Consider the following 25,366-nt stretch of genomic DNA (forward strand, 5'->3'; position numbering starts at 1 on the left):
CCGGAGTTCACCCAGACTCACATCCATCGAGTCAGTGATGCCATCCAGCCATCTCATCCTCTGTCGTCCCCTTCTCCTCCTGCCCCCAATCCCTCCCAGCATCAGAGTCTTTTCCAATAAGTCAGCTCTTATCCTGGTTATTTCATATCCTGCCTTTCTGCCTAGGGACCCTCCCCTTCCTTTCTTCAGTGAGTCTAGCAAGGCAAGAGGCAACAGAAAAGATTGCTTGTGTTTCACCTGTACCCTATGTACTTCTGTCTTATCAAAAAGGCATTTTCATTTGGAGAAAAAAACTAATCTGTTTCCAGTTCCACCTCCAGAGCCAACCAACTAGCTCTGAACCAGTCAGACACAAATGGTGACTAGAATACAGTGCCCATCCTCAAGGAGCCTCAGTCCACTGGGAAGACAGACCACAGGTTTGTAAAGAGAATACAGGTTCAGATGCACGAAGTGGAGACCCAAAACTGCAGTGAGTTAAATAAGTTTATTTCTCCTCATGCAACAGCCCAGATTTAAGTGGAGGGCTGGCAGAATGGCTTCATTCCATGAGGTTGTCCAGAGATCAAGGCTGTTTCTATCTTGTTGCATCACCATTCTTTGAGGCTTGCCACTGTCCACAAGCTCTAAAATGACCAGGTTCCACTCGGCACAGTAAAAGAAGGGAAAAAGAAAGGCTACGCCCTTCTTTCTGGAAGCCACACACATCACTTTCCCTCACATCCTAACTGACCAAAACAGAATCATAGGGCCACAGCTAGCTGCAAAGGATGCAGGAAAGTACAGCCTTTATTCTCAAGACAACCACACACTCAGCTAAAAATTAGAAATTCTATCTGTACATTAGAAAGAGGAAAAAGGATATTGAGGGGAACTAGCGGTCTGTAAAACAGACAATTATAATAATGTGGAAGATGCGGTGCAGTGAGGAAAAGGCCTGAGAAAGCTTAAAGGAGTCTTCATTTTCCTACACCCAAGAAATGCTTACCATACTTTCATTTAATAAATCTGGATAAACATAAAAATAAAGAGGAGTTCAGATGTAAACTGAACTGAAATCAAGTACCACCAAGCAAAAGCCAGTGGAAAAAATACATAAAATGTTTAATCATGGCAGAGCTGGACATCAAGATATAAGATCTCTTCTTGCCCTGGCTTTCTCATTTTAATAGTAAATCCAGTATTACCCACAATTCAATACTTCGAAGGACATGCCAGTAGGCTTTTACTTCAGACAAGCTAGAGTACAAACAGCTTGACTCTGAGGGTTCCTCAAACTCGTACATGATAACGTTTTTAAATGAGGGATATCCAGATTATCACATCCTCATTTCTGCTAATGATTGAGGTATCCTTCAATCCTGGGACAAACAGAAAAATTAGTATTGGTTTCTCCTAACACAGTTTGCCTAGGATTTTCTTCAAGGATGTTTGAAGGACGATCACTTGAAGTATTCAAGAGGGTCACCAATAACAGATATTTCTTTCTCAAATTCTTTAAAAAGGAAAGGAAATCAAGTGTTTTGGCTAAGGACAGAACTGATCTGCTACTAAATTTATAGAAGAAAACTCCTCTTGGCCAGCTTAAGCTCCTTGAATCAAAAGGGAATTGCAAGGCCACTGTTTTTGTAGATAACAAATTGGTTCAGTTAAGGAAAGACTGTAGATCTGACAAGGAAAAAATGGCATGCTCAAGAGAAGATGAATTTTTACCATATTTCATTAGAGAAAACCACAATGAAAGAAAAATGACTTCATCAGTCCCATTCTAGGAGCCCTGGTGATGCTAAGGATAAAAGAAGGAAGCCTCTGGAACTGGCTTCCTGTCACACAAGTTGCATCCATCAGTTCAGGGCAGCTTCAGAGAGGCACAAGCAATCACTGCTGACAGTGGATATATTACAATTATCAAGACCTTATTAGCTATTGCCCTAGAGTTAAAGAGGGTCATTTGCCTCTATCGGGTAGCAATCGATTGCTTTCTATAGGCTACAACTTATAAGGCCAAGGTCAAGGTATGGTGATGGAAAATTAGGTTAGATATCATAAATCCTCAGGACCAATCCTTTTACCTGAACAAGAGTGCTATAAACTATTAACCCTGAAGACAGGTTTGTGGGAAATATAACAGAATCCAAAATCATAGTGAACTTTCTGATAGATAATACAGTATACCAGAAAAAGCTAGAAAGACGGACCTTCCTTCACTTGATTGGAAGAAAAGAAAATTGAATTCACCCTGCCTTGATGCACATGGTTAATTCTTCAGACCAGCAAGTACTCATCAAAAAGAGGAGGAAGAAGGAAGGTAGACACTTTATAGAAAGAATATCCTCTTATTTCCCCTCTTCTTCCCTTCCTGCTATAATCCAAGAGAACCCATGCTCTAAATGAATGGCTCACAAACAGCAGATACCTTGAGGTTGACACTGACCAAAGTAAGGAGACAATTCTGTTACAAGGTCTTTTTATCTCTATAATTATAGAGATAAAATCACCAAGAGGAAAACTACCAAAAAAATTAACAGAAACAAAATATAATTCTCAACTGCCCAAATAAAAGATGTAGCTTTTTAGAACTGTCAGAAAATAATAACAGTCAATAAACCGAGGTAAAAGGTACATGGTATTACTTCTCCCATTCATCCAATATTTCTGAATGACAAAAAATTCCAACTTAAAAGTTGGGAAAAAATCTTGTCATAGTTGGTACTAAAGTAAAAGTGGCTGTGATTTAATTATTAAAATAATTTTATGTGCTCCTGTATTTCTGTTTTCTTATATTTCTTATAGTTACTTGCCTTTTTACTGGCATAATAAGTGGTTTCCACTTTAATGTATATTGAAGTTGTTATACCTAGAATTGTACCAAATAGAAATATTTATAAATCAGAGTTTTCATACTGATCACAACAAATATTCAATCAGTGAATCTACCTGGGTCCTTTTTGGCAAATTTAAAAAACTTTAAAGACAAAAAGAAAGTGAAGTCGCTCAGTCATGTCCAACTCTTTGTGATCCCATGGACTGTAGCCTACAATGCTCCTCTGTCCATGGGATTTTCCAGGAAAGAGTACTGGAGTGGGTTGCCATATCCTTCTCCAGGGGATCTTCCCAACCCAGGGATTGAACCTGGGTCTCCCGCATTGTAGGCAGACACTTTACCATCTGAACCACCAGGGAAGTCTTAAAGACAATAAGACACAAAGGCAAAAATTATCATCTTCTTTGATGACAGTTTTTAACATGGTTGAATCAAGCAAGGAAAAAAAAATGAATCCATTTTCTAAACTTTTACATAGCTAAAAAAATATAAGGTTTTATTGAATTCATGAGAAATGACAGATATTTTTCAAATGAATCTTGTTTAGAAATGTCAGAAGGTAGAGACTGTTCTTAAAAACAATGGACAATGAGAATGAATCTGATCAATTCTCCAGGCTCAGAAACAGGAAAAAAAAAAATGTATATCCAAAGTTGTCTCTGGATTCTCAGCTAGTTGAACAAACCTTGACACTAAATCAAATTTAACTTAAATTAAAAATGAATTTTTCTATAGATTTATATAGAGGTAAAAGCAGGAAGCTTCAGAAACACATGAGCATGAAAACTTTCAAGGGTTACACATTATTACTTTGCTATTTCCCACTGATTTCTGCCACTATTGTTGGACACTACTATCTCCTAAAATGATCCCCTGGAAATGCTAGATTTATCATCGACTACTATATCTCAGAGCCTCACTAGCCTACACATGGTTCTAATTACTCAGTGACAATTCATGTTTGCTCTAGTAATCTTTTCAGTTTTAAGTATAATTTTTGACAAGAATCTTGTATTTTTAAATACTGGGATCCTCCACTACCATGTTGAATTAAAAATAAAACCCTGGCTGCACTGCTAACTGTAATAAATTTTAGAAGATTTAGGGAAGGTATAAAAGCTTTCTAGATTTACTTACATTCTTACATTAAGCTGAGGATTTAGTGAAAACAGGAAAAGTGTCCTGGAAATGTAGTTTCTTCTGCTTGCTAAAACATAACTGGTAAATAATAATAAAGTGAGCTTTTTCTTTCCAGGCTCCTAATTAAAGGACCTATGTTTCAGGGAAGAGTCTTTTCAAAAAATTAGTATGAGAGATGGCAGGAGTGGAAGGCAAATTCCCAGCAACCCAAAAGGTGGGCAGCTTGTCTGTAAAGCACCAAGAGGTATCTAATAGCTCCACAAGCTGATAGGTAAGCTGTGAAGCCCCAGAAAATCCCTGGAATCTCACCAGGACTCAGATTCATACAGGCCTTGCTAGAGAGAAAGTCCAGATCCCACTCTCCAAGTGTCTGAGGCCAGTGGTGAACTAATCCATTGGTTGCAAAAAAAAGTGCACACCCAGCTCAATGAGAGATCAGATTGACTCACCCACTCTAGTAGCCTGGTATTTACCTTTCTGAAGGTGAATAGTATTTAGTATTTAAAAACTAAAAGATTTAGTTCAATATTTTCTACTATTCTTTCACATTAAACATCCAGAGTGAAATTTAAAAAATCACAAGATATACCGAAAAACAAGAAAATGTGGACCCACTATCATAAAAGAAAATAGTCAGAAAAAGACCCCAGCCTGACCCACATGTTGAAATGATCAAACTAGAATTTTAAAGTGAGCATGGTAAAAATGCTGAAGCACCTGGTAGAAAAGAGGAAAACACGTTTGAAAAGATGATTTCAACAGAAATACAGAAACTTTTTTTTAAGAGTCTAATGGAAATGCTAGAAATGAAAAATATGCTATCTGAAGTAAGTAATTCATTAGGTGGGTGTAACCACATATCAAAGTAGAGGAGAGTATCACAGAGCCAAGTTTAGATCCATATGCATATCCAAACTGAAATGCAGAGGGGGAAAAAGAAAGAGAGGAAAAAACTAAATAACAGAACTGATCTGTGGGGAAATATGAAATGGTCTAACATTAACGCAATCAGAGTCCTAGAACAGAGGAGGGAGAAAGTGAAGTAGAAGAAATATTTGAACATAGGCTGACCAAGAACTTCCCCAAATTGATAAAAGACAACAATCCAAATATTTAAGACTCTCAATGAATTCCAAGCAGAGTAACCACAAAGAACTGATCTAGTCATACCAAAATCAAACTTCCAAAAGTCAAAAATAAAAAGTACATCTTAAAAAGAGCAGCCAGAGGAGCAGAAAAGGGGGAAATATATTATATACAAGCAGGAAAGGATACATATAAAGGCTGATTTCTCCCCAGAAATAATTTGTCAGAAGACAATGGAGAAATTTCTCTAAAGTAATAAAAGAAAAATAAATGTCAACCTAGAACACTGAATTTGGTGAAAATATCTTTCAAAAATGAAGATGAAATAAAGATATTCTTAAAAAGATGAAAGCTTCAAGAGAATACATTTCCACAATCTTTACTTTGAAAAAGGTGTAAGGCTAAAAGGAAATAAAACTGACAGAACTCTAGTACTGCAGGAAAAAATGAGCAAAAGAAAGGATAAATTATCTGAGTAAATGCTTTAAATGTTTTAGTTACTTTATTTTATATATTTTCTTTTCAAATTTCTGTAAAAGGCCATCAATTTTTAAAGCAAAAATTAAGACGTTGAGAAGATTAGCACACATATAGTAGTAAAATATAAGCAATGAGAACAAAAACGGTAGAGGTCAATGGAATTGTGTTGTTGGGATGTCCTTATACTGTTCATGAAACAGTCTGATATTCTTTGAAGGTAGATTATGATAAATAAACATGCATGTAATATTTATCTCTGGACTTCCCTAGTGGTCCAGTAGTTAAGAATCCACCTGCCAACGCAAGGGACATAGGTTTGATCCCTCATCTGAGAAGATTCCACATGCCAAGGGGCAACTAAACCCAAGAGCTGCAGCTGAGCCTATGCGCTGCAACTACTGAAGCCCACGCACCTAGAGACTGCTCTGCAGCAACAGAAGCCATCGTGATGAGAAGGCCAAGAACCATAACTAGAGAGTGGCCCCCGCTCGCCGCAACTAGAGAAAGCTCATGCACGGCAACAAAGACCCAGCATAGCCAAAAATTAACTAATTAAAAAAAAACCTTATACCTACTGCAGGTTATTACATAAAAGTTTTGCCTTAGGTTAAATCTGATCTTCCAATAGAAACAATGGCATTAAAGAGGATAATTTCCTATCTAAGGACTCAAATCCTAAGTGTCTTTCTGCTGCTGCCTGCTGAGTACACTCCCTGCTGAGTAGCAATGCCCCAAATTGGCAATGAATGCACAGCCTGAGAGGAGGTCTTCTCCCAGAGTCCTTCCATCCTCAGTGCTCCTCTCCACTGACCTAACATGGCACCCCATCACCAGGTCAAAGCCTCTGATGACACTCCTCCAACCACGTCTCTTCATCCCTCTTCTCCCACAATCCAAGGCTCTCCCACCTATTGTTTTGCTGCAAAAACTTCTTTTGCACTTCTAGACTTTTGTACTTGTGCCCAGATGGGATGATCCTGTAGATCTATTTTGCAACTTTGTGATATATATATTTTTTAACTTACAATGTATTCTGGACATTTTGCCAAGTCATTTTAGAGAGTTAGCTCATTCTTTTCAATAATTCTGTGACCTTTTGCTGCATAGATGTACTATAATTTATCTATCAATCCCTACTGATGAACATTTCTAATTTTTTAATATTAAAAACAATGCTATAATTCACAAACACTGCTAGTAGGGGTATAAATTAGCCCAGCAGCATGGATAAACAAATTGTAGCATATATTCATAAACTGGAATAATATAGTGAAAATAAATGAATCACAGTTATATGTAGAAGCAGGAATAATTATGCAAACATAAGCAAAAGAAGCAAGATATGAAAGAATGCATAAAGCATTTTCCATTTATATAAATTTCAAAATTAGGCAAAACTGCCAGGAGAAATAACAATAACCTCAGATATGTATATGACACCACCCTTATGGCAGAAAGTGAAGAGGAACTAAAAAGCCTCTTGATGAAAGTGAAAGAGGAGAGTGAAAAAGTTGGCTTAAAGCTCAACATTCAGAAAACTAAGATCATGGCATCTGGTCCCATCACTTCATGGCAAATAGATGGGGAAACAGTGTCAGACTATTTTTGGGGGCTCCAAAATCACTGCAGATGGTGATTGCAGCCATGAAATTAAAAGACGCTTACTCCTTGGAAGGAAAGTTATGACCAACCTAGATAGCATATTCAAAAGCAGAGACATTACTTTGCCAACAAAGGTCCATCTAGTCTAGGCTACGGTTTTTCCTGTGGTCATGTATGGATGTGAGAGTTGGACTGTGAAGAAAGCTGAGCACCGAAGAATTGATGCTTTTGAACTGTGGTGTTGGAGAAGACTCTTGAGAGCCCCTTGGACTGCAAGGAGATCCAACTAGTCCATCCTAAAGGAGTTCAGTTCTGAATATTCATTGGAAGGACTGACGCTGAAGCTGAAACTCCAATACTTTGGCCACCTCATGCGAAGAGTTGACTCATTGGAAAAGACTGCTGCTGGGAGGGATTGGAGGCAGGAGGAGAAGGGGACGACAGAGGATGAGATGGCTGGATGGCATCACTGACTCGATGGACATGAGTTTGAGTAGACTCCGGGAGTTGGTGATGGACAGGGAGGCTTGGTGTGCTGTGATTCATGGGGTCGCAAAGAGTCGGACATGACTCAGCGACTGAACTGAAACTATATAACATTACAGATGCATACACAGGTGGTAAAATTTTCAAGAAAAGGAAAAAAATCATTATCTAAAAGTCAAGATAGTGATTACTTACAGAGCTGTACTGTCCAATGAAAATATAACATGAGCCATGAAAACAAGCCATAAATGCAATGTTAAATTTTCTGGGAGTCACTTTAAACAAAGGGAAAAAAAGAGGTGAAATTAACATATTTTTATTTAACCCAATACATTCAAAATATTGTCATTTCTATATGTAATCAATATTAAAAATTACTAATGAAGTACTTTACACTTTTTTATACTAAATCTTCATAATCCAGTGTGAATTTTATACTTACAGCACATCTGAATTCCACCTACGTTTCAAGTGCTTATCAGCCATGTGTGGCTGGTGGCTACCATATTAGACAAATCAGTTCTAACAGATATGAGTCAGCAAAGAAGCTATCTCTATAGGAAAGAAGTAGGATTGTAATTGGGCAAGACACCTGGGCTTCTGGGGAACTGTCATTATTATCTTTTTTGACATGAGTATGGGTTATATAAGTGTTTGCTTCATAAGTATTCATTAAACCATACACGGGGTTCGGGGTGGTCTAACTTCCCCCACCAGGGATCAGACCCATGCCTCCTGCAGTGGAAACATGAAACCTTAACTATTGGACCACCAGGCAAGTCCCCCCCTTTTTTTAACGAGCTTTCTTTTAACATATTGTTTCATTAAAAAAAAAAAGTTTTAAAAATACTGAATGTATATTCTTATAATTCATTGTTATAAACATGAGCAAGTCTTTCTGAAGGATAAATTTATAGACATATAACTACCAGATCAAATGCTGCTGCTGCTAAATTACCTTCCAAATGCTTGTATGAATTCTCACTCCAATAACAAGGAGTGAAAACTCCCATTTCTCCACATACTTAATAACACTGGGTTTTATCAATTTTAGGACATTTTGACAAGTATGTGTAAGAAGATATTTGAAGAGTTAGGGTCACTCAATGACTACTTCGGAGAAGGCAATGGCACCCCATTCCAGTACTCTTGCTTGGAAAATCCCATGGACAGAGGACCCTAGTAGGCTGCAGTCCATGGGGTCACTAAGAGCCAGACATGACTGAGTGACTTCACTTTCACCTTTCACTTTCATGCATTGGAGAAGGAAATGGCAACCCACTCCGGTGTTCTTGCCTGGAGAATCCCAGGGATGGGGGAGCCTGGTGGGCTGCCGTCTATGGGGTCACACAGAGTCAGACACGACTGAAGCAACTTAGCAGTAGCAGCAGCAATGACTACTTCAAGAACTTACCAAGTATTCCATTCAGTACAAGTTCTCCTTTTACACGTGTAGGCACTAATCATCAGCTTGTTGGTCTTTCTAGTGCCTCTGAAAAAGATGGGACACTTGTGTTCTTGGGTTACCATTGCCTTGCGCCAGCAATTTTACCCTGCAGCTAGATAATATTTGAATGGCCTTTCCTTGGAAGTACATACACCAACCTTCACTCTGACTGAACATTAGCATTTGATAGTTCGCCTCAGGGCTGTTCATTCTGTCAAGCTTTGACTTGAGTGGTGGCCAAAAGCAAAGGCCTCAAAGCCAAAGATGACCTTGATTCCACAGAATGAAAAAAAAAAAAAAAAAACCTTCCACCTTGACACAATTCCAAACTTTCTCCTCTAATGGCATTATAGTCCTGTTTCATTTTATATGACATTTTTAAATGTTTAGAATATATGTTTGGGACTCCTGTAATAAAATTGTCTTCAGAGATAAATTATCAGCCACATAAGAAAAATGAGTCCTATTATTCTATAATCACAAAATACTAAAATATTCCTTTATTTGTTAATTTCTTCTCTCTCTTTCTCCCCTTCTCTTTCCTCCTTCCCTTTCCTCTTCCTTCTCTCTCCCAGAATTGCTTGGCTTAGTTCTGATCTCTCTTTCCTTGCTCTTCAAAGCCTGAGAATGCCAGAAGCAAGATGCCCCAGGACCAAAAAGTGGGCTGGAGACCAACTCAGATGTTAACCATAGAAAGACATACCCAGAGCATTAGCAAGTAAATCTATACAAGAGGGCGCCTATGTTTACTGCTTATTTGCTGGCAGGAGTCAATAAATGGGCACAAATAACTTGGCACCCACGTGAATGAATCAGCAATTAATTCAGACCTGCTTGTACTTGTCTCTAAATTAAGAAAAGGAGACTGTCTGGTATTGTAGAACTACAATTACAGAACAGCATATCGGACTAGCAGGGATTTCCAGGCTCTACTGCAGATCTCCTGAATTAGATATACCATGGATGACCCTCCTGGTTAAGAATCACTTAAGAGACAGAGGCACACAGAGGTTCTGCCTAGTAGCCCAAGGCATAAATCTACAGACACACACACACATAGAGGCCCATCACTTTTGATTCGCATCTGACTTTGCAAGTCATTATGAATCTTGCTTTCCTTATCTGTAAGCAGAGATGATGCCTACCACACATGGCTGATTTAAGGATTCTATGTGTAAAGCACTTTGTACATATCAGATTCTCAACAATAAATTCTTATGATAGTAATAAAGATGACTTTAACAAGATGATGAGTGGCATCCAATTTTTTTTTTAATTTTTTACAATAAGCTCATATTTGTTATACTTAGGGGAAAAAATAAAGCTACTTCCATTTTTAATGGGTCTTGCTTTTTCAAGAGCATAGGCTTTAAGTATCCATTATAGAATCTGCTATTAAAATTTTAAAGAGGAGGGGAAGTGTGGGTCAATTTCATGGAAGAGGAACTAGGGGAAAAAATTTCCATCTCTTCACAACATAACTTTTTTTCATCCCAGGTGTATTTACAGATATTGAAATAGAAATGAACAAGACAGATGCAAGATCTACACTCCAAGTCTTCATAGAGTAGTAGGAAAGCAAAAACTCATAACAGAAATCAATGGAACTGTGCTAAGTGACACGTGTCACAAGGCCCCTCACCAGGTCTAGAGGGTCAAAGAGGTTTCCTTGAAAGAGATGCCTGAGCTGCTGGGTAGAAAAGACAAAATCTAGAAGAAGGGTAGGGAAGCCCTCACCAGGCAGATGAAAAAGTCTGGGTAAACACCCTGTGGGGGAAAGAAGCGCAGAAGAGGGAGGGGTAGTTGGTTGGGAACAATAAGAAGCTTGTGAAGCACAGAGAGGGTATCATCCAGGCCTTGTAGAAATGTTAAGGATTTGGGACTTGAACCCAAATGCATTAGAAAGCCATGAGTGGGGGAATTTGCTAGTGGTAGAGTGGCTGGGACTCTGCACTCCCAATGCAGGGGCCCAGGTTCAATCCCTGGTCAGGGAACTAAATCGCACATGGCACAACTAAAGATCCCACAGGCCACAACAAAGACCTGATGCTCAAATACATAAGTAAAAATAAATATTTTTTTAAAAAATAGTGGGTTAATGGTGAAATCAAAAAGCAAACTCTAAGAATGAAAACTAGCTCTTTTTAAAAAAAGAAAACAAAGCCATGGATGGGTTTTAGGAGGAAGTGATATCACATGATCTGTTCCTTCATAGGTCAGTCTGGGTGCTACCATTTGGTAGCGTAATCTGGCCTGAACTCATTTGTCAGCAAAACCTTCTCTGGACTGATTGAAAGGCATTTATAGTTTTATTGACCTCGTTTACTGTGAATATTCATATAATTCAATGCAGAGCTAAAAATATATTTGATAAACTACATATTGCCCTGGGTCTGACCAGGAATATTAAATGATATATACCATTTACCTTTCTAAAACCCCCCAAAAATTAGAATTTTGAAAGATAGTCCCAAGTGTCTTTGATAAGGGATTATGGAACTCCTTATTGATTTCTAAACTGTTTTTGTAGATTAGGAAAGTTAACATATTTTCATGGCTATTGCCAGTTTTTCCCCATTTTGCAATGGTCCAATCTATCTTATACTATCATAGGGTTTTTAAATTACTAATTCATGTTTAATGAAAAAAAAAAAAAAAAACACTTCACATATAGATTTTAATGGTGGTTCTTAACTCTCTCAAGCAAATGATGACTTTGAAAATCTGATTAAAGTCATGTGAGAGCTCCCCCAGAAAATGTACAGATAATTTTGCATATAATTTCAGGAGCTTTAGAAGCTCACACACCAGATTAACAACTTCTGCCTTCTATGCTCTTCCTAGGAACTTTCATCCTTTCCTTCAACTTCAATCTTCAGCCCATATCCATTTCCTGATTATATCTCCATATTCATCAGACTACTAAACATCTCCACTCAAATATTTCACTAACATCAAACTCAACACATCAAAAACTGAAATCATTTTCTCTTATGCTAAATCCATTTATCTCTATGTATTAACTTTTAATGAATCAAAATTCATTAAAAATTCACTAACCACTCAACTGAGTCAGCCAAAAATCTGGTCAGCAGCCATGACTTCTAAATCTCCTCTAACCTTGACATCTCTCAATTTTATCGGCTTCTCATGTCCATCGCAACAAACTTAGTTTGGCCATCATGCATTGCCTGTATTCTAACAGACACCTAAAATAGTTTTTCTACCAGAGTTTTTATATCCTCTGTGGAGAGAGAGCAAATTAGCCAAGATGGCATGTTCAGGCTGTCTCACCCCGTTTTGTAAGTAACGACTATGTAGCTGCTGAGATCATTTATAGTACTGCACATGTGCATCATGAGATACTTGCTTAGTCATGGGTTGTGTGTGGTATGCCTGAATGAGCTTCACCCTGAAAGCCCTGGCTGCTGCTGCTGCATTTGGGCTAGACTGGCGCAACATCATGATTATGCTATATGAGGTTATGTTATGGTTCTGTTATGGCTATACTATGGTTATGTTGTGGCTGCTGCTCCAGCTGCTGCATCAGCCAGGAGAAAGGCTGTGTTATGGCTGCCGTGCCAGCCAGGAGAGAATAAACATGTCTGCAGTTCCTACGGCTCTTTGAGTCTTCTTCCAGCCTCTTAGCTCGCACCTTGCCTACCCTGGGTTCAGCGAATAGGGCAGACAATGTGAACAGCGAGACAACTGGCGCTATAAGCAGGATCAGCAATACACCCTCCAATCCATGTTTAATGTTGTAACCAGAATGACCTTTCTAAAATGCAAATCCGGGGCTGGTGCACTGGGATGACCCAGAGGGATGGTATGGGGAGGGAGGTGGGAGGGGAGTTCAGGATTGGGAACACGTGTACACCCGTGGTGGATTCATGTTGATGTATGGCAAAACCAATACAATATTGTAAACTGAAAAAAAAAAAATCAAATTAAAAAAATAATAATAATAAAAAAATAAAATGCAAATCTGGAGAATTTCCTGATGGTCCAGTGGTTTGACTCTACACTTTCATTGGGGAGGTTCCAGGTTCAATCCCTGGTTAGGGAACCAAGATCCCACAAGCCATGCTGCATGGCCCAAAAAAAAAAAGCAAATCTGATATCTCCTTCATTTAAAACTCTCCAATGACTCTCACTGCTCTAGGGATTAAGTCCATACTCCTGAAAATGGTTTGCAAAGTCCTTTATCATCTACAACCCACTAACTCCTGCATGATCACCCTTATATCTGATCATTTCCCCCAAATGTTAGTGAATGTTACCACTTACTAAGTTATTCAAGACAGAAACCTGGACTCTCTCCTCCCCTCACCCTCTGTACCTAATTAGTCACCATATCCTGTTTCTACCTCAGTGCCACCACCTTGGTCCAAGTTACCCTCTTTTTCTCACCTAGACTATTAAACTAGCCTTCTTTCATTGAGGAGGGTGTGAAGCAGACAATTCTCATCAATAGCTTAACCAACCAGGCTTAGTAAAGAGTTCAACTTTGCACTGTAAAAATGTTTGTATAAGTACTTTTGACATATGCTTTTAAAAAACCTTGGCAAATGAATAGTTGAGAATCACAGAAACTAGAGTTTCCATGTAACAACAAAATAAAAGTAAAATAAAATAAAATAAAAACAAGATTGAGACTCTGTATATATTCCAAAGACTGAAAGCTGACAAATCAAGAAAGCAAATACCAAGAAAAAATACTATGCTTTAATTAAACCGTGGCACTATTTTATCACTCAAGGTCAACGCAGTTAAGAAGTTTAAAGAAACTGAGATTTCATTCTGCTTGGTCTTTATTGCCCTTAGCAATAGCAGTAACTGAAGGATAGCATTTTTTTACTGAAAGAAAACAAGCTCTAATTCTAAGAGAGACACAAAGAGAGCCTAGGTGACATCATATATACATCATGTATACAGACAACAGGTTTCATTATCGACAAGAACCCCCGAGCTTCGAGAATCCATATCTTTTTATACTGGACAGCAAGCATGTCTCCACTCTCTGCTCCAGTGGTAAACACTGTTACCATCCAAGGCTCCAAGCAAGCCTACCATTTACCCTAAAAGGAGACACTAGGTCTTGCAAGGCCTTGTCTTTAACAAATACCCTTGAAAAGATGGTCTAGAACAAAACCAGTCAGAACTACTGTTCTCAAGACGTGCAGAAATGTGAGAGGCCCACAGAGGACTATATCCCAACAATATCCATTCCACACATACATTAGTTTCTATACATAATTATGCTGCTCCAATAGTCACTCTAATCTAATCAGCAGAGGTGAGAACCAAATCAACTTCTCTAGCACAGCATTTAATTTCTACTTCTGCTTTATTGACTATGCCAAAGCCTTTGACTGTATGGATCACAACAAACTATGGAAAATTCTTAAAGAGATGGGAAATACCAGACCACCTGACCTGCCTCCTGAGAAATACGTATGCAGATCAAGAAGCAACAGTTTGAACCAGACATGGAACAACAGACTGGTTCCAAATTGGGAAAGGAGTACATCAAGGCTGTATACTGTCACCCTGCTTATTTAACTTATATGTAGAGTACATCATGCGAAATTCTGGGCTGGATGAAGCACAAGCTGGAATCAAGATTGCCGGGGGAAATATCAATAACCTCAGACATGCAGATGACACCACCCTTATGGCAGAAAACAAAGAAGAACCAAAGAGCTACTTGATGAAAGTGAAAGAGGAGAGTGAAAAAGTTGGCTTAAAACTCAATATTTAGAAAACTAAGATCATAGCATCCAGTCCCATCACTTCATGGGAAATAGATGGGGAAACAATGGAAACAGAGACTGTTTTCTTGGGCTCCAAAATCACTGCAGATGGTGACTGCAGCCATGAAATTAAAAGACACTTGCTCCTTGGAAGAAAAGCTATGACCAACCTAGAGAGCATATTAAAAAGCAGAGACATTACTTTGCCAACAAAGGTCCGTCTAGTCAAAGATATGGTTTTTCCAGTAGTCATGTATGGATGTGAGAGTTGGACTATAAAGAAAGCTGAGCACCAAAGAATTGATGTTTTTGAACTGTGGTGCTGGAGAAGACTCCTGAGAGTCACTTGGACTGTAAGGAGATCCAACCAGTCTATCCTAAAGGAAATCAGTCCTGGGTGTTCATTGGAAGGACTGATGCTGAAGCTGAAACTCCAATACTGTGGGCACCTGATGCAAAGAACTGACTCATTTGAAAAGACCCTGATGCTGGGAAAGATTGAAGGTGGGAGAGAAGGGGATGACAGAGGATGAGATGGCTGGATGGCATCACCAACTCGATGGACATGAGTTTGAGTAAGCTCTGGGAGTTGGTGATGGACAGGGAGGCCTGGCGTGCTGCAGTCCATGGGGCCTCAAAGAGTTGGACATGACTGAGTGACTAAACTGAACTGAACTGAACTGTTAAATAGGATTCTGACAGGAAGCAGCCATCCTATATCAATCTCAACCATGGCCCCCAGGGTCTGAGAACCTACCAGCTTAACAAATCCCCAAAACTATCAAGGTCTAATTTAGAAAGCCATGTTTCTATAAAGACTTTTCCACTCGGCCCAAGGCATTATTAATCCAGGCATAGCCAAATGTACTTAAGATCATACAAAATCCACCTTGGCCTTTAAGAAGGAAGTCTAGGGCAATTCTCTCATCCATAACAACCTTGCTTAATGAGCTGAGACCAGCCTGAAATCCCTCCAGAGCCAAGGCACTGTCATGGATCGCTTCAACTAAAATCATGAAATTTTGTACCACCTTTTCTAATCAGATGACTCCTGGTACAGAGATCACTGCCCATAACATATGCATGAATAAAAATCAGTTACCTTTCTGGAGAACCCTGTTAGAAAGATCTCTGCAGTCATCTGAGGGTCACATGATCTGTTAGTGTTTCTAAACACTTGCAGGCAGGTGTCTTATGATTGCCCTGAAGGGTGTTTTTCAGGACACAAGTTAACTTCTTGCTTCCAGAAAAGAAATAAAGTCCAGAAATCATGTAAGGTATCCCTGGAAAGAAAATGTTGTTACAACTGTTGGCCTCGAGTGAGACCTCCATCATTCAAAGGGCATAGGTTGACAGTTCCTCCAATGGGGCCTTCTGGCAAGCTAGTATACCTCAGCTAGGGCTCACCATTCAGTTTAAATAACTGAATCTAGGATTGCCTGCGGGCCAACAGTCCAAACTGCCTTGTCAGTCCATGCCACCAGGAAGGTGGCATTTGTTCAGCCCCTAGAGACTGCGAATGGCAATGGGAATGAATGAAATCCAGAGGTGCTGACCAATGTTTTGCATGGAAGATGCAGGAGCAGGGGCTACCCTGTGCTTTACTTGTGAGTCAGTTCTGAGAACAGTAAGTTCCTGGCTGTTTTTCAAACAGTTCCTGGCTGTTTTTCAAACAGACAGCCATTATCAGGGGGCAAGAGGACCCAGGAGTCCAAATATGGAAGGAGCACCTTAGATGGAAGATGTCTCTTTATGCCAGATTCTAAATGGCTAAATCATACATAGAGACCTGTAGCTCAAAGGGGTCATCAGAGTTGTGGAAATCCAAAGGTACTAGTATTTCTCTACATACCTCTCTTGCCAAATATGGGTATCATCTCTGGCACTTACAAGCATTCATAGCACAGACATCGACATCAATTGCATACTCACCATAGGAAGCCACAAGAGTATACTGAATCGGGCCTAATAAGGTCACAGAGATTTTCCTTCTGCATTACAAAAAATGTCCAAACTCCACTAGTTAAATACTGGTGCCCCTTCTCCCACAGGAATGGGTAGGATGACTTGGGTAAGTATATCCTACAGAGCCATCAAGTTTGACTCTCTCCTCTCTGTGAAACTCCCCAGCATACTCAGGCAGGGTACACTGGGTCTCACCTTTAATGAACCTGAAGCCAGGATCGGGGAGAAGGGGCACAGAGGGAGAGAGCAGCTCTGAGCCTATAAGCAAGGCTTTGCATTCAGTTCACCTGAATAAACATGGAATGTTCCAGACCACCCAAATGTGAATATGCCCTCATGTTATTCAACAATTCAACAATGTTGTCACCATTGATTTCCATTTGGAGGTTCTTTGACTTAGCATGTCTTAGACACAATGTCTTTAGAGCTGTCCCTTTATCACAAGATTCCTTCTTCCAACTCACCAGAGGAACATGACCAACCACCAAGGCACCAGGTAAGCAGATTGGCACAATCATGTCTCTCACTTCTCAGCTTCAAAGGATTAGTTAACAAGTAGGATAGCTGGGGACCCTGGTTCCCCTAACTCCCCCAACACTTGAGCAAGAGCATTTACTACTGGATACCAGGGTGTGTCTCATCTCTGAATCTGGCCTGTGGGGCCATGGTCTTTCCTCTTCTAGCAGACACCACATCTCTTCTTCATCGCATTCTCACCACCAAAACAGTGTCAAGAACTGTGAAGGGTCTGCAAGCTAACAAGTTAGTTTGGCATAGCTTTGTGGATACTGGCAGAAGGCTGAGGTCCAGGGTCAGACACAAAAGACTTAGTTTTACACATAGAAATAGCCCAAGTATCACTTTCTTGTTTGGTTCCCAAGCTCCAGTCCCCAAAGGACAAAGCAAAGAGGACCAGGTGACACGTGTACATGCAGAGGGTCACATTAGAGGAGAGCAATCCTGAGCACAGGGAACTCAGATCGTTTATGATGTCCATTGCTTCATAAGGAGACAGTCTTTACCTTCCCCTTCCAAAGCTCTAAGCACACCTGCCCTTTGTTCTAGATGGAGGTATTATCTCTTCTTTATCTTCTCTATCATACAAACATCCTTGAAAAATATTCCAGAAAAAAAGACAGTCAGTATCTCTGTTCAGAAGACACAAAAACATAAGCAACCTATATAGAATTATCTAATAAATACCTTCTGCAAACAGATAAAGTGAAATGATCTCCCCATTTATTATTTACTAACAAATGGACCAGACCCTTGCATCAGTGGGTGAGAATATGCTTCCCTGATCACCTCTCTGTGGACCTGCTTCTATTTCTCTTTCTGACTCTTCTCAAAATTCTCTGTAAGGTTAAAAAAAAAAAATTCTTTTTTAATTATCTGTAAGGCTAAACTTATCTTCCATCTATCTATCTCTCAGGTCAGTGTTTCATAACAACCATTGGCTATACAACAGCAATTTAATGGATTTCAGCAGAGTGAGGATGAATTAAAGATTTCTGAATAGAGGGTGAAGACAGATTATCTGGATATCCCTTGTCAACTAATGACTTGTCTTGTCTTCAACTCAGCAGAGATCCCGATATTAGAAGCTATTTGTCAATGAGTAAGAGGGGAGAGAGGAGGTCAATGGGGAAAGCCAAATTTGAGCACTTATTGAATAAATTCAGACTTACAGCCTCATATTCATTATTTCACTTTAGATAATCTACTTTTAACCACTTCAAAATCAAATTATACATTACCCTCACTCTCCCTATCTAATGGAGATGATACCAATTGATTCTTTAAAAATACCAGGCTTTCAAATATTACTTAGTACCTCTGGGCTAGAAAACACTTCAAAAGTCTACTCTGTACAATCTGATGCCAAAAATATTTAAATTCTAAAAAAAAAAAAAAATAGCAAAACATTCTGGGAGGCATGCTTTAAAAAAATGTCTAATTTTTTAAATTAGCAATACTTTTATGTTGAGAGACATGTTAAAATATACTTACTGCTTATTGGCCCACAGTAATCAATTCAGAAATATAAATATTAGATCAATATTTAACCATCAAGGGAAAAAAAAATACTGCTACATCAGCTGATTTTTCTCTCTTCGAATTTAATGAGTTTACATCAAAAAATTAGGTAGTCATTTTACATTTACGGAATAAAAATCTTTTTTTAAAAAAAAAACAATACAAAGAGTGAGCGGATTTTAACCAAGTGTACATTTCTTTTTGTTATAGATTTTAACAATTCATCTCATCATATTGCAATGTGCAAATGCATTTGCAGCACCCATTACAATCATGAATCTAAATTTAAGGAAGTCCAGTGCTACTAACGGCCCTCAGAAGAAGCTCATTACCTTCTGTTAGAAACGCTATGGCACATAAGCCGTACACAATAGTGCTACTAAACCACCATTTGTCACAAGAACCATCATCAAAGCTTTCTGGAAATGAGTTCACACATGAATTAAATACTTAAAAGGTGAAAGTTTCCTTATTTTAACTTTAGCGAGATCTTCCTTTTTCATTAAGAAACTTTATAGTTTTAAAGCAAAAGCTGATTAAGAGTCCAGATAACTAAAACTGTACTCCTGAGTTCAAACTTACAGATAAGTCTTTTGTAAATAGTTCTCAATAAAATATCCTCCCTCCCCAGCCCCCTTGCCCCAAATCTTGAATTTTTTTCTTACAAAACTTTGGTCAAGAGTATAAATATTTCCAGGCAGATATGTATGCCAAACGATAGCAAGAACAGTAAAGCCCAACTAATGACTTTAGGTTTTAGAAATAGAAGGCAATTAAAATGTACTCAAAGTTACATTAAGAAAAGCTTTCACTGGGTAATATTGAAACAGTCACAAAGGTTAAGAAAATACTGATATCAAAGTACAAATGACTACAATGTTAAAATAGACAAAAACTACTATACAAGAGCCTCTTTTAAAATTAACAATAAAGAACACAACACATGAGTCAGGATCGTTTTCCTGTTCTACCCATGAATTTTAGTCTTTATATTCATAGGGTTGGTTATGTTGACATCTAGGAGAGTTTCTTATGACATCTGATGAAGTCTCTTTCCAAATTCAGGCGATGGGTCTTCCCTAAGGAGCTTCTTGACTTGGCCACATGTTGGTCACTGTACAATTTCGAAGTAGTGCAGTATCGCCATGATGTGCTGAGGCATGAAGACATATCCCGTGTACAGTGCCATCCCCACGATGGAAACCAGCATGGAATCTGAGTCACAGTTAAGGAAACTTCATTTGATTTTTCTCAGTTTATCTAAAACTAAATTCCCCAATTTTTGCAGCACTGTTTTGTGTGGAAGTATCCATTCACTTAATTCTTTCTCATCCCTATCAAGTATTTATAGAGAACGAATAACTATAATTATAGCTGCTCACCTGAACTATGCCTGACACCATTCTAAAATTGTTTTTAACAATTTTACTTATTTATTTGGCTGCCTCAGGTTTTAGCTGCAGAATGTGCGATGTGTTTGTGACACGTAAACTCAGTTGCAGCATGAGAAGTCTTAGTGGCAGCATGTGGAATCTAGTTTCCTGACCAGGGATAGAACCTGGGGCCCCTGCATTGGGAGTGATGAGTCTTAGCCAGTGGACCACCAGAGAAGTCTCCATTCTAAATTTTTTAAGCTCATTTTATCTTCACTATCACCTTGCATGGGGTATACTATTATTCTCCCTGTTTTATTTCAAAACATCAGGCTGCTTAAAATGAAGCAGAGAAAGTGACTGTTAACCTAAGAAACAGAAATGTATAGGAATAAAATTGCACAGTATGTAATGACTGCAAAAGGTCTTCCGACGTGAATAATCAGACTGTCTGATCCAAAAATTTTAGAATTATTTAGACTAGGATGTGGTAAGATATTGACTTTAGAGCCAAAGATAAGATCAATCATATACTAGTGACATAAACTGATAACACCTGCTATATTAAACACATATTATTCTCACTAAATTTGCAATGTCAAACAAAAGTCATCTTGATAACCTAAACCACAAACATTCTGCACTGTGGTCCTTTCTCTGCATTCCAAAAGGAATTTAAACTGTATAGACACAAATCAACAGAGAGTCCTCCCGTTGGGCCACATGAAACACTGTTAACAAAAATTATGTAAAACCTAAGGATTTCTAAGGGGAGTTACTGCTTCTGAACTAGGACTGTGTTTCAGTCACTCCTTCATTCATATCAACCTCCCCTCCCCCTACCTCGTCTTCCATACATTCAGCTCTACAAACTGGTAGTTCTAGCACACCTTACATTCCTCTATGAGAAGATAGGGCTTAAATAAACAATGTGCTTACTACCAACCAATATTTGTATAACAGTTTAGTTGACAAATCTTTTATGTATTATCTCACTTGACCTTTACAGCTTTCAGCTTTCCTGTGAAATGTTTATTGACTACCACTCTTCAGAGAATGAGAAAACACTGAGGGGACTTGTCCAAGGCCACACAAGAAGCTATCTTTAGAATCCGAGCTCAAACCTGACTCAAACCCTAAGTTCATTCAGCAAACATGGGTGAAAAGTCTCCCACAGTGATTGCTTTTTGAAATGCAACTAAAATCACAATGATTTAGGGACTTTCCTTGACGGTTCAGTGGTTAAGACTCCACGCTCCCAATGCAGGGGGCAAAGGTTCGATCCCTGGTTGGGAAACTAAGATCCCACATGCCACACAGCGCAGCCTGGGAAAAAAAAAAAAAAACAACAAACAAACACATAATTTTATAGTGGGATCTCACAGTCTTCATGGGAGGGGTCAGCCTACATTCAGTCTTAGCTTTTAAGTGAAGGTTGGTCAAACTGTGGGTCCTGGGATGGGGAAAGCAAGTTCTTGATGATTAACAACCATTATTTGGGGATTTACATTTTTCTGGTGGGGTGGGAGGAGCAGTGTGGTGATAGAGTTAGGAGGAAGACAAAGAGAGGGCCACAGTGGACATTCTTAGTCCTTCAGTGTCCCTCACCGTACCCAGAATGGTTGACCCAGACAACCTGGACACAGGAATATCCTAAAGCGGGATTCATGAAGAAAATGGACAGGCCTTTGGAAACGAGTCACTAAAGATGGCGGTGGAGGCCAGTGTCACATCTGGAATGACACCAGTGACCCCGCTGGGGGTGCCTGGGTTAGTGCTGCTGTCCCTGTGAAGAACTTCACAAGAGGAAGGGTGTTGGCAGGAAGGAAGTTGCCCTGGGGGAGGTGGAACTGGCCACTTTGGTGGAGATGCAGATGTCAGGTGTAGGTAATGTCCACCCATGACAATTTTTTTAACTTACTTTTTAGCACCCCCTTAATTCAGTTCTTTCTTAAACAACCAGCCTGTATTTACCACGTAATTTCTTTTTTTAAAAAAGTGTATGTACATGCTGTTTCCACATTACTGTTTATCATCCACACAACCATATGCCTTCTATCCCTCCAGGCTATAGACACTCTCAGGTCACTGATGACCCCCTACCAAACCCAATGGCTATTTGAATTGACGCCATTTTCGTCTTTCCTCTTCAAAACTCCTTCTACTCTGGGTTGAGGTACTTCTCTGGGGGTTCTCCTTCCTTCTCTCACATCATTTTCCTATTTCACTGGTTCTTTCCCCCTGTCTGCCACTGATATGTAAGATGGTTAATGTGCTTTTCTCCCAAATATCCACTCACTCCTCCTGCTAGTACAGCTGCCATGTTCCTTGAGTTCCTTATGCTATCCCATCTCCAGGGATAAGCCCTGACTGATCTGAACCAATTAAGATCTTCTCTTTGTAACAATGCCCACCCCCAAATCTGATCAACCAGTTCACAGTTTAAGACCTCACCAATCCTAAAAGAAATCAATCCTGAATATTCATTGGAAAGGCTCTTGCTGAAGCTCCAATACTTTGACCACATGATACAAAGAGCTGACTCACTGGAAAAGACCTTGATGCTAGGAAAGACTGAGGGCAGGAAGAGAAGGGGGTAACAGAGGATGAGATGGCTGGATGGCATCATCAACTCAATGGATACAAATCTGAGTAAACTCCAGGACACAGTGAAGGACAGGGAAGTCTGGCATGCTGCAATCCGTGGGGATCGCAAAGAGTTGTACACGACTTAACAACTGAACAACAAAGATAATAGCAGTAGCAGCTTTCATTCTGTGAATATCTAGTGTGCACCTGGAACTGTGTTAAGCCCTTCAGTGAGTTTAAGTAACATCCCCAAATCAGACTAAGCAATGGAGCCAATTCCAAACCAAATCACTCAAACCTCCAAAATGTGTTCTTCACCATTACCATAATACCTTCCTATGAACGAGAAGTCCTATTCCTCCAAATAAAACCTAATCATTCTCTCAGCGACTCATCTCTTCTTAGATGAGGCTTTCCCTAGCACTCACTTTTTCCATTCTTACCCCAATGTCCTAACAGAGGTAATTACTCCCTGACGTTTGTCAAACTCTTTATTAAATGTCACAGTGCTTATATCTGTAGATTTATTTATCTCATCCAGATTATCAACTCCTTGAACACAGGAACAATATCTAATCATTTTTGTATCTCCAATATCTAACATAACACATGCTTAATAAATGTGTGATGAATAAAGGAATTGCTCAAGAAACATTATTTGACCCTGGATTCACTGTAGTGCTTTCTACATATTCCACATATGTACTGTGACTGACAAACTCTACAGTGACTACAGCGAAGAAACACAAAATCTTTTTCTAATCTATATTTTCAAAATGTTTTTTGGTTTTTTTATAGCTTTTATGTAAGATTTATGAGTGTCTACACCAAACAAATGAAATGACATAGTAATAAAATTCAGGTCATTGGCTCAAATTCAAGTAAGAAGTAATTACTAAAAATAGCCATCTGAATGATTATATTACCTACTCTTTATGGCACTGTAATCCTTCAATTCATCATGGAGAATGTATCAGTTATGGAACATGCATAAATTTAGCTTAACAGAGACTGTTCCACATAAGATAGGAATCTGAGACTTAAGGTCAATTTTGTGAACACTAAATTCTCAAATCTTTAAAATTTTCTTTGCATAAATGAAACAAGAACTTATTGAAACTTGAAAAGATTTTTTTTTTGGCCTGGTTAAGATATTAGAGACTAGAGTTCATGACATTCTATAGCATTCTGTTGTGACGAATACATATGGAATAAGAGGACATATCTATACCTATGGCTGATTCATGCTGATGTTTGGCAGAAAACAACAAAATTCTGTAAAGCAATTATCCTTCAATTAAAAAACAAATTAAAAAAAAAGAATAAATGGCAATTATATAAGCAAAATTCAGCTATTGGATACTTAATGGGGTGAAATGGGAAGAGGAAGAAGAGAGACCCGCAAGAAGGGGCGTAAAGGGGCTTCAAATGTATTAGTAATGTTTTCCTTCAACTAGTTGGTAGTATGGGCACACTTTCATTATATTATCCTTTACGGGGTTTTTTGCATGGTGGAATAGTCAATAACTTTTTTTAATAAGTAAAAATTGCAAAGGAAAATGTAACTGTATATCATACTAGACTAAAAGCTATTTTATTTGAAGGATCTTCTTCCTTGACAAAGTTTGGGTTAGGCATCATTGATCTAATTTGTTCTTAGGAAATAAATAGAAAGTCTTAGCTCTTAGAATAAATAACTCTCAATTCTGACCAAAATAAACAAAATTACCAAAAGTCACTTGAACCAAGATGCAAATGCCAATTTATTAGCTGCTCGAAATAATAATAATAACCTTAAATTTTTACCCAGAGCCACTTATTAAACTTTTATTCTATTTCCCTCAAAAGTTTCTATATTCTGACCCCAGTTCTCCTAAGTATCTTCAGAATCATAATAATAACTAACTCTCTAAAAGTAAGTTTGCTATACAATTAAATTTCAAAATTATTTCCAAAAATTATCCTAAAGCTCAACCGGAAGAGAATATTTTTCTAATTGAAGTACAGTTGATTTACAACATTCCAGGTATACAGCTAAGTGATTCAGATATACAGATAGATTCTTTTGTAGATTCTTTTCCATTATAGGTTATTACAAGGTACTGAATATAGCTCCCTGTGCTATACAGTAGATCTCTGCTTAACTAGTTTATATATAATAGTATCTATTAAACCTAAATTCCTAATTTGAACGTTAAGTCGCTCAGTCGTGTCCGACTCTCTGTGACCCCATAGACTATAGCCTACCAGGCTCCTCTGTCCATGGGATTTTCCAGGCAATAGTACTGGAGTGGATTGCCATTTCCTTCTCCAAGGGATCTTCCCAACCCAGGGATCGAACCCAGGTCTCCTACATCGTAGACAGACGCTTTACTGTCTGAGCCACCAGGGAAGTCCACACTCCACTAAATAAGAGACTATTTAAAACTCACAACTGACTTAACTATACAATGAAACTCATAATAAGTGAACAAATAAAACAATGGGACCATGAGGAATTTCTACTGGCCTTAATAATCACCTTGCAAAACATGCAAAAAAAGAAGAAATGCCTTTTATAATAGCTTTCTACAAATGCAATTTA

The 25,366-nt window shown here is 38.7% G+C and overlaps 1 protein-coding gene across 1 annotated transcript in view; it reads right to left on the bottom strand.

Moving 5' to 3' along the window:
• The window catches only part of SPTSSA (serine palmitoyltransferase small subunit A), a 459,057-nt gene that overhangs the window by 419,734 nt on the left and 13,957 nt on the right, over window positions 1–25,366 (bottom strand). The window contains exon 2 of the mRNA XM_055555731.1: window positions 18,884–20,035. Coding sequence (XP_055411706.1) covers window positions 19,932–20,035 — 104 coding nt within the window. The 3' untranslated portion in view covers window positions 18,884–19,931. Of the gene's footprint in view, window positions 20,036–25,366 lie in introns of the transcript that reaches the window.

This window comes from Bubalus kerabau, chromosome 19 (assembly GCF_029407905.1).
Source record: "Bubalus kerabau isolate K-KA32 ecotype Philippines breed swamp buffalo chromosome 19, PCC_UOA_SB_1v2, whole genome shotgun sequence".
NCBI lineage: Eukaryota > Metazoa > Chordata > Mammalia > Artiodactyla > Bovidae > Bubalus > Bubalus kerabau.